The sequence below is a fragment of the Mandrillus leucophaeus genome, unplaced genomic scaffold (assembly GCF_000951045.1).
Source record: "Mandrillus leucophaeus isolate KB7577 unplaced genomic scaffold, Mleu.le_1.0 Scaffold20, whole genome shotgun sequence".
Taxonomy (NCBI): Eukaryota; Metazoa; Chordata; class Mammalia; order Primates; family Cercopithecidae; genus Mandrillus; species Mandrillus leucophaeus.
This window is the reverse complement of record NW_012102032.1, coordinates 2,813,880-2,823,627: the sequence shown is the minus strand read 5'-3', so window position 1 is coordinate 2,823,627 and position 9,748 is coordinate 2,813,880. Positions and strand designations below refer to the sequence as shown.

Genomic DNA, 9,748 nt, shown 5'->3' with positions numbered 1-9,748 from the left:
ATATATAAAGCAGGAGAATCACTTGAACCCTGCGGAGGCAGAGGTTGCAGTGAGCCAAGATGTCGCCGCTGAACTCCAGCCTGGGCCACAGAGTGAGACTCTGTGGTCTCACAGAGACCAAAAAAAAAAAGCAGTTAGAATGTGAGGTTTATATATCATCTAAAATTTACTGGGTAGGAAGGGGTAGAAGTAGTTCCAGAAGAACAAATGACTTCTTAGAAGCTGGGGAGAAAGCACGTTTTGGAAAAGAAATGATTTTTTGGAAACATAAATGTGTCCTTAGGAGAATACCCATGTGATATCATACTTTTGTGACAGTGTCTCTCTCTCATCTCTGACAAGATTAGAGTTGTTCCCAGGGAGGAGATTTATGACAGTTAAGTTCTTTTGGGAGCCTTTGATTTTAGGCAAATAAGGGATTCCAGGAATTTAAATGCCTTCAGCTCAAAAAAAGATAAAGATATATATATATATATATATTATATTTTTTTTTTAATTTTTTTTTTAGAGACAGAGTCTTGCTCTGTCGCCCAGGCTGGGGTGCAGTGGCATGCTCTCTGCTCACTGTAAGCTCCACCTCCCGGGTTTAAGCCATTCTCCTGCCTCCCTAGTAGCTGGGACTACAGGCATGCACCACTATGCCTGGGTTATTTTTGTATTTTTAGTAGATACGGGGTTTCACCACGTTGGCCAGGCTGGTCTTAAATTCCCGACCTCAGGTGATCTGCCTGTCTCGGCTTCCCAAAGTGCTGGGACTACAGGCATGAGCCACCATGCCCAGCCTCAAAATAATTTTTATGCCACAGTGGTTTATTCTAGACCCTTCCATTGCCGTCAGGTGATATTTTGAAAAATAGAACCAGGTGCCTCAGTTGATCTACAGGAAATAGTTTAACAACCCTAAACAGAAGACACAATTTTTTAATCTGTGAGTTTCCTCAAATGTTGCTCTGTTGCCCAGACTGGAGTGCAGTGGCACCATCAAGGCTCACTTCAACCTCGACTAAAGGATTTTCTTTTTTCTTTTTTTTTTTTTTGAGACGGAGTCTTGCTCTGTCGCCCAGGCAGGAGTGCGGTGGTGCGATCTCCGCTCACTGCAACCTCTGCCTCCCGGGTCCAAGAGATTCTCCTGCCTCAGCCTCCCGAGTAGCTGGCACTACAGGTGGGTGCCACCATCCCTGGCAAATTTTTGTATTTTTAGTAGATATGGGGTTTCGCCATGTTGGCCAGGCTCGTCTTGAACCCCTGACTTCAAATGATCTGCCCGCCTCAGCCTCCCAAAGTGCTGGGATTACAGGCTTGAGCCACCGTGCCCGGCCACCCCCTGTTTTCTTCTAATTTTCTTTTTATAGTTGAGATAGGGTCTTGCTCTGTTGCCCAGGCTGGGGTGCAGTGGTGCAGTCATAGCTCACTGCAGCCTCGATTTTCCAGGCTCAAGCAATACTCCCACTTCAGCCTCCCGGGTAGCGTGACTACAGGTGCACGCCACCACGCCGGGCTTATTTTTGTTTTATTTTTCGTAGAGATGGGGTTTCGCCATGTTGCCCAGGCTGGTCTCGAACTCCCGGGCTCAAGCGATCCACCTTTCCCAGCCTCCCTAAGTGCTGGGATTACAGGCGTGAACCACCGCGCCCAACTGAATCACAGGATTTTAAATACTCACTCTGCTTTTCTAGTCCTATGGGAGACATGGTCTTTTCCGTAAAATTTCTCCCTCAGTCCTGGATGATTTATTTCTTTTGCACTGAAGTGTGGCTCTTCGTGTGTTAGCAGTTTGTAATTTGTCTGGTGAAAGGAAAACTAGTAGGGCCTTCTGGAACTTAGTTATCTGTCTTTCTAGGACTTTTAGGTAATACTTTATAACCTTGACAAAGTTTCCTTATTTTATACGGACTTGTAAGCCAGCAAATACTTCTACAGTGCCTATTGTGTACAAAGAATGAGGATTGCACTTCCACAATGAAATGAGAGGAGAGGGGTCCATCTCTCAGATAGTTGACTGGTAAACCGGTACCTTTTCTAGTATATGTGACCATAGGGGAAATTCTCTCTAGGCTAGATAAATGGATGAGTTTATTTAGTTTTTAGTTTTTAGCAAGCTTTATTGCCTCCATAGGTAAAAATTATTTGCATTTCCTAGACTAGGGGCTAAGACGCGCCCTGGAATCTTTCCTTTTTGATGTGGATTTTCCAATTAGGAAAGGCTATCCGTGAATAGTCTTTTCTGCTTGAGTGATGGCCAACACACTGGCAGGTTTGCAAGCTTTCTCTTCATGCGGGTCGGTCCACAGAGCTAGGTGACAAACGCTCACTCCAGGATCTCTGCAGGCTCCTACTCGAGAACCGGAGCGCGCCTGCGCGTCGGAGCCCCTTTGTTGCTGGGGCGCTGGGGTCCAGCTGCGCATGCGCACTAGGCCGGCACTGACAAGTGCGCTGCACCGCTGGCACCGGCTGGGGGCGAGCAGACCTCGAGCAGCCGCCGCCGCCGCCGTCGTTGCTACTGCCGCAGCGGAGTTCAGAGGGCCCGGAGGTGGGAGACTTCCCACACGGTGACTGAGATGTCGTCCACTGCGGCTTTTTACCTTCTGTCTACGCTAGGAGGGTACTTGGTGACCTCATTCTTGTTGCTTAAATACCCGACCCTGCTGCACCAGAGAAAGAAGCAGCGATTCCTCAGTAAACACATCTCTCACCGCGGAGGTGAGAGGGGTCCCCAGAACCGATGGCGGAGGTGGGGGAGGCTGACAGTCCTTTGCGGCTCCGCAAAAGGCAGCCAGGTGCCAATCCCTGAGAGTTTGAGGAAGAATGGGGTTGTGTGAATTGAGGGCTCCTCCGGAGGTGAAGGCTGTGTGAAGGGAAGGTCTCCTGAGACGAAAGAAGGAGAGGGATTCCCAGTCAGATCCACGGCGGGGGTCTCTCGAGGGCAGCAATGTGAGGGGTTCTCTGAAACGGGAAAGACCCGGTCGAGAATGAAGGGTAGGTGGAGCGTTTCTCGGCGGATGGAAGGATGATCGCAAGGTCCCTTCCTAGCAGCAAGACACAAAAGGGGAGCGCCGTGTAGAACCGAGGGTACCCCGCGGGGGGCACCGGGAACACACTGCTCCGAGCGAGCCAGTGGCTGAGTGGATGGGAAGAGCCGAGGCGACGAGGAGGGCTGGGGATTTGCGTGAAACTGGACAAGCTGTAGCCCCTTGTCTGCGGTGCTGGGGGCCCGTCCCACCCCCATGTTCCAAGCACTTATAATTGAGAAGAGAGGGAAACCGAGTCCTCCGAGCCAGGGACATTTCCCAAGGTCACAATTAGAGCTAGGGCTGAACTGAGACAGGAGCTAGAGCGCCCTGGTCCCCAGGGCTGGAAACCTTGTATCGTTTTTTTTTTTTTTTTTTTTTTTTTTTTTTAGCACTGCAAAAAATAAAAAATTTAAAAATAAATAAATAAACACGCAAAGACACGTGGATTTTCAAAAGACTAGAAATGATTTCTTTTAGGACAGGACAGTATTGTTTAAAGAAAACAAAAATAAGTTTCTTTTGGAAAAGTGTTTTGCTAAAAGGAGCCCAGGTAGTCTACCCTCTGATTTCCCAGATAAGAGGCCAAATCTTTGCTTCTTCATTATTGTATAATATTGTGTCTTCATTGCATTTCAGGTATGATGTATAAAGTGCGGTGAAATTGGATTATTTTCAATCAATTTTAACTGTTCTTTAAGGATGAATCTTAAACTGGTTTAAAATTTGCTTGAAATTTAATACACACTTGAAATGATAATTTCTAGGAGTTTACAGTGTAAAACTTGGTTTAGTACCATAATCACTTTACTAACAAGCATTGGCCAAGGAATAAGGTTTTGAAATATAAATACGGAAATACATTATCATTCTTCTATATAATTTTGTTAGTCTAATGAGTGACTTCAGTAGTATTCTAGCCTTCCCACTCATGAAAAGCCTCAGAGGTTTTAAAGGGTGGTCAGCCAAATGCCGTGTTATTGTTTATTTGGGTTATCTGTTTTAACAGCTACCTGGTTAAACTGTATGATGACATTTAACTATTAAGGTGCCTTCAACCATTGGAACCAGGGACCAACTTTTAGTATTCAAGTTGTTGTCACAGAAGCAATTTTCTTTTCTTTTTTCTTTTTTTCTTTTCTTTTTTTTTTTTTTTTTTTTTTTTTTGAGACGGAGTCTCGCCCTGTCGCCCAGGCTGGAGTACAGTGGCGCGATCTCGGCTCACTGCAAGCTCCTCCTCCCAGGTTCACGCCATTCTCCCGCCTCAGCCTCCTGAGTAGCTGGGACTACAGGCGCCCGCCCGCCACCACTCCCAGCTAATTTTTTTGTATTTTTAGTAGAGACGGGGTTTCATCGTGTTAGCCAGGATGGTCTCCATCTCCTGATCTCGTGATCCGCCCGCCTCGGCCTCCGAAAGTGCTGGGATTACAGGCGTGAGCCACAGTGCTGGGCCCTTTTTAAAAAAAAAAAAAAAAAAAAAAAAGACAGAGTTGTCGCCCAGGCTGCAGTGCAGTGGCGCCATCTTGGCTCACTGCAGCCTCCGCCTCCTAGGTTCAAGCGATTCTCCTGCCTCAGCCTCCTGAGTAGCTGTAATTACAGGCTCCTGCCACCACGCACAGCTATTTTTTTGTATTTTTAGTAGAGACGAGGTTTCACCATGTTGGCCAGGCTGGTCTCAAACTCCTGACCTCAGGTGATCCACCCGCCTTGGCCTCCCAAAGTTCTGGGATTACAGGTGTGAGACACCGCGCCCGGCCAGGAGCAATTTTCAATGATAGTAGTTCTATTCTGGGGATAGGCAGTACACATTACTTTTTTGTGTGTTGTGTTTACTGATTTACAAAATGTATGCTTACTAAAAACTTCAAAACGAAACAAAACCAGATCCTTAAAAGCTCTCTAAACTGTCATTGTGAATGATCAAAATTTTATTTTAGAAGAAATACGGGTCACATCTTTGAAATTTTGTAACACTCTGCAGGTGAAAAAAGCCAACACTCCATAGGCATTAAAGACTGTGTGCTAGTTCATCACAGCAAGTATAAAAGCCAGGATAAGCTAGATCTCAAATTTTTGTTTACTGTTGAAGATACTTTTAAACTATTTTCTTCCTAGATGTTAGGTCATTTCAATATTACCTCTTATATAAAAATGTCCATTCATTATTTGTAAATGTGGTATCAGTATTTATATATTTAAAGATGTAATGGAACTTTTTGTGATAATCCTATTAAATATCTGCAGACTCAAAATCTGTTTTACCTATATAATGGTCCTACAAGCACTGTGGTAAGTTCCCATGTCAGTGCGTCATAGGCTTTTGTTGAATATGTACACTCAATACTACAGTTGAATCCAGAGTGATGAGGAGATAAAGCACTTTGTAATTCAAGATCTACCTCTCTGGCAAATAAGAGACAATGTAGGCCGGGCGCGGTGGCTCAAGCCTGTAATCCCAGCACTTTGGGAGGCCGAGGTGGGCGGATCACGAGGTCAGGAGATCAAGACCATCCTGGTGAACACGGTGAAACTCTGTCTCTACTAAAAATACAAAAAAATTAGCCAGGTGTGGTGGCGGGCGCCTGTAGTCCCAGCTTCTAGGGAGGCTGAGGCAGGAGAATGGCTTGAACCCGGGAGGTGGCGGAACTTGCAGTGAGCCAGGATCGCGCCACTGCACTCCAGCCTGGGCGACAGAGCGAGACTCCGTCTCAAAAAAAAAAAAAAAAAAAACGTGAACCTGGGAGGCGGAGCTTGCAGTGAGCTGAGATCCGGCCACTGCACTCTAGCCTGGGTGACAAAGCGAGACTCCGTCTCAAAAAAAAAAAAAAAACAAAAAACAAAAAACCACACAAAACAAAACAAAAAAGAGACAATGTAACTAGGAAGGAGTCACTCCCTTGATTGCCTTTAATTTTTGTCTTGGACACGAATAATAGCAATCACTGGTCTCTCTGTGCAAATTACTAGTATTTGGGCTTATTCTCTATTGCCATAACAGCAAATACCTGATATTTACTTATTTTTCCCCATAAGTAAGGAAACAGTGCTATTTCTTGTAAATTAGATATATGACCATTGAAACATTAATCATGTTATGTGTATAAAGTACATGCACCTGAATTGGTCTACTGCAAAAACACATGCCTGTAATCCCAGCTATTCAAGAGACTGAGGCAGGAGAATCACTTGAACCTGGGAGGCAGAGGTTGCAGTGACCCGAGATCGTACTACTGCACTCCAGCCTGAGAGACAGTGCGAGACTCTATCAGGGCACTCCAAGGGGTTGAATTACAGATGGACAGATGGGTCTTTCTCTCTCCCCTTTTTTTTTTTTTTTTTTTTGAGACAAGTCCTCACTCTGTCACCCAGGCTAGAGTGCAGTGATGCAATCACTGCCATCATGATGAGCTTGACATCATTTAATTCTGAAAGATTTTCCTAATGAACTCGGATGTTAACAAATGTGATTTTTAAAATATTGCATACTGTGTCAACATTTAGAAGACCAGTATGATTCAGTGAATCAATAGTTTCCAAATGACCTATGTGTGCTATTATAAAATCATGCATGGGTGAAAGATCATTCAAAGTTCAAGATGGGCCAATGGATTTTCACATAATAGAGTATGAAGTGATTACTCATATGGTTCAGATTCCACATTGCAATGAACTTTTAAGAAACTACCACTTGTTGAGCCGGGTGTGGTGGTGCCTACCTGTAGTCTCGGCTATTTGAGAGGCTGAGGCAGGAGGATCACTTGAGCCCAGGAATTTGAGCTTGTTGCTATGATCGTGCCTGTGAATAGCCACTGAACTTCAGCCTGGGGGACAGCAAGACCCTGTCTCTAAAGTAAACAAACAAATTACCACTTAGTGAATTTCGATGCCATATCAAAGAAGACTCTTTCATTTCCAAATACATATCTGTGTGACGATGGGTATATATGAAGCAGATATGAGAATCTTGCTGCTTTCTATTAAGCCAGATATTAAAGACATTTGCAAAAATATAAAACAATACCACTCTTTTCATGTATTATTTTATTTTGAAAAGCAGTTGCTTTTCATAAAAATGTTATTTTAACATACAATGTGTTTATTATTTTCTTTCTTTCTTTCTTTCTTTTTTTGGAGACAGAATCTTGCTGTGTTGCCCAGGTTGGAGTCCAATAGTATGATCTCGGCTCACTGCAACCTCTGCCTCCCAGGTTCAAGCAATCCTTGTGCCTCAGCCTCCTGAATAGCTGGGATTACAGGTGGTGCCACCACGTCCAGCTAATTTTTTTTTTTTTTTTTTTGTATTTTTAGTAGAGATGGGGTTTTGCCATGTTGCCCAGGCTAGTATCGATCTCCTGAGCTCAGGCAATTAGCCTGCCTCACCTCCCACAGTGCTAGGATTACAGGCATGAGCCACCACACCTGGCCTATTTTCAAAGCACGGTAGTTAAAAGGATGCAGAAATCAGCCCGAAGGAACTAATGAAGTTGACTTTGATCACTTGATGAGGTGGTGTCTGCCAAGCTTTTCCACTGTGAGGTTACTTTTTCTCTTTATAATTAATAAGAGAAAAGGCTCATAATTAATAAGAGGCCACCCACCACAGCCTCCCAAAGTGCTAGGATTACAGGCATGAGCCATTGTGCTCGGCCAATTTTTGGAGGGAGATACTTTAAAACTAACTATACAAATACCCAACTTCTTAACAAATTATCAATCCATTTATTAAAATGGATTCAGAATTTATTTTATTTTATTTTATTTTATTTTATTTTATTTTATTTTATTTTTTTGAGATGAAGTCTTGCTTTGTCTCCCAGGCTGGAGTGCAGTGGTGCGATCTCAGCTCACAGCAACTTCTGCCTCTAGGGTTCAAGCGATTCTCCTGCCTCTACCTCCCAAGTAACTGAGACTACAGGTACCTACCACCATGCCCGGCTAATTTTTGTACTTTTAGTAAAGATGGGGTTTCACCATGTTGGCCAGGCTGGTCTGGAACTCCTGACCTCAGATGATCCACCAGCCTCAGCCTCTCAAAGTGCTAGGATTACAGGCATGAGCCACCGTGTCCAGCCTGGATTCAGAATTTCTTATTCACTGACTTAAAAATCTGCTCACTATCATTATTTTGATGCTAGCACTGTCCCAGATTTGTCCAGTGAAAGGTCCTTCAAGCTGGTTTTTGTGTTCTTTTAATTTCTTTGCTTTTTGGTACAAGTGGTCAGTAGTTTAACTTAACTTACTGGTAACTCCTTTAGCATTCTTGTCTTTTTAGAAATATTTTATGGTACTTTGTTTTTGAATATTATCTGAATATAATGTATTTCCGTAGTTTTTGATCAAAACAAGGGCCAACTAGCCTCATCCAATAAAGGGTCATCTAACCTTGAAAGGGGACTTAAAAAAAAAACCTATAACCTTCACATTTACTGCATCTGTTTTCTATCATGCATTAACTCTAGTAACCAAGTGAACCTAAAATCAAACTAGTAGTTTTTTTTTTACATCGGTATCTTCCCTCTGCTAAAGTGGTAAACTTTTAGCATATTAAAGCTAATATATTTGTTTCTGCATATCTTGTATTTCTGTTGATTAATTAGGTCATCATAAAAATACAATCTAACAATATAAAAGAAGAAGCATTTAATACAGATATGTTCAGATGGTATTGTATATAAAACATTTTAATGCTAATACTTAAGTCCTTTAGGTACTTTGAGCGGTCCCTTTTTTTTTTTTTTTTTTTTGTATTTTTACTAGAGACGGGGTTTCACTATGTTGGCCAGGCTGGTCTTGAACTCCTGACCTCAGGTGATCCACCCACCTCAGCCTCCCAAAGTGTTGGGATTACAGGCATGAACCACCGTGCCCACCCTGAGCAGTACCTTAAACCCTCTTTTTATTGAGAGTTTATTGAATTGTCTCTTTCTATTAAGAAGAAATTGGCTGTTTTTCCAAAGTGTATGGAAAATTATTTCCAAAGTATTTTTCTGTATATTTCATAAATTATTTGGTAATACTGAAATGTTTTAGTTTTAAAACATTTTAGGCTGGGGATGGTGGCACACACCTGTAATCCCAGCACTTTGGGAGGCCGAGGATCACCTGAGGTCAGGAGTTTGAGACCAGCCTGGCCAACGTGTCAAAACCCCGTCTCTACTAACAATATAAAAATTATCTGGGCATGGTGGCATGTGCTTATAGTCCTGCCTACTTGGGAGGCTAAGGCAGGAGAATCACTTGAACCTGGGAGGTGGAGTGAGCTGAGATTGTGCCACTGCACTCCAGCCTGAGCAACAGAGCAAGATCCCATCTAAAAAAAAAAAAAAAATTGGGTAGCATGCATAAAGTTAGTTAACTCTTTTTACATAGTATATACTATTAGACAATTTTTTATAATTCAATATGTTCACATCAAAATCTGTGTCCTTTTCTAAAAATTACAATATTATTTATTATTGCAGTTAATGGACATTTACCAAGTACCTATTCTTTACCAGTTACTATGATAATGGCAATAGTAATAATAATACTAATAATAGCAATAATCCTTTACTTTCACAGAATGTTTACTATAGTATTTCACTGAATCTAATGCCATTGGTTATAAAGTACACAATTTTTACATACCGTTAAGAAAGAGACCCCTATGGCCGGGCGCGGTGGCTCAAGCCTGTAATCCCAGCACTTTGGGAGGCCGAGGCGGGTGGATCACGAGGTCAGGAGATCGAGACTATCCTGGC

General features: G+C 42.9%; 1 protein-coding gene across 1 annotated transcript in view; it reads left to right on the top strand.

Moving 5' to 3' along the window:
• Positions 1–2,437: 2,437 nt before the first annotated feature.
• Positions 2,438–9,748, top strand: part of GDPD1 (glycerophosphodiester phosphodiesterase domain containing 1) — an 82,616-nt gene continuing 75,305 nt past the window's right edge. Inside the window, exon 1 of the mRNA XM_011979256.1 lies at positions 2,438–2,731. Coding sequence (XP_011834646.1) covers positions 2,559–2,731 — 173 coding nt within the window. The 5' untranslated portion in view covers positions 2,438–2,558. The remainder of the gene's footprint in view (positions 2,732–9,748) is intronic.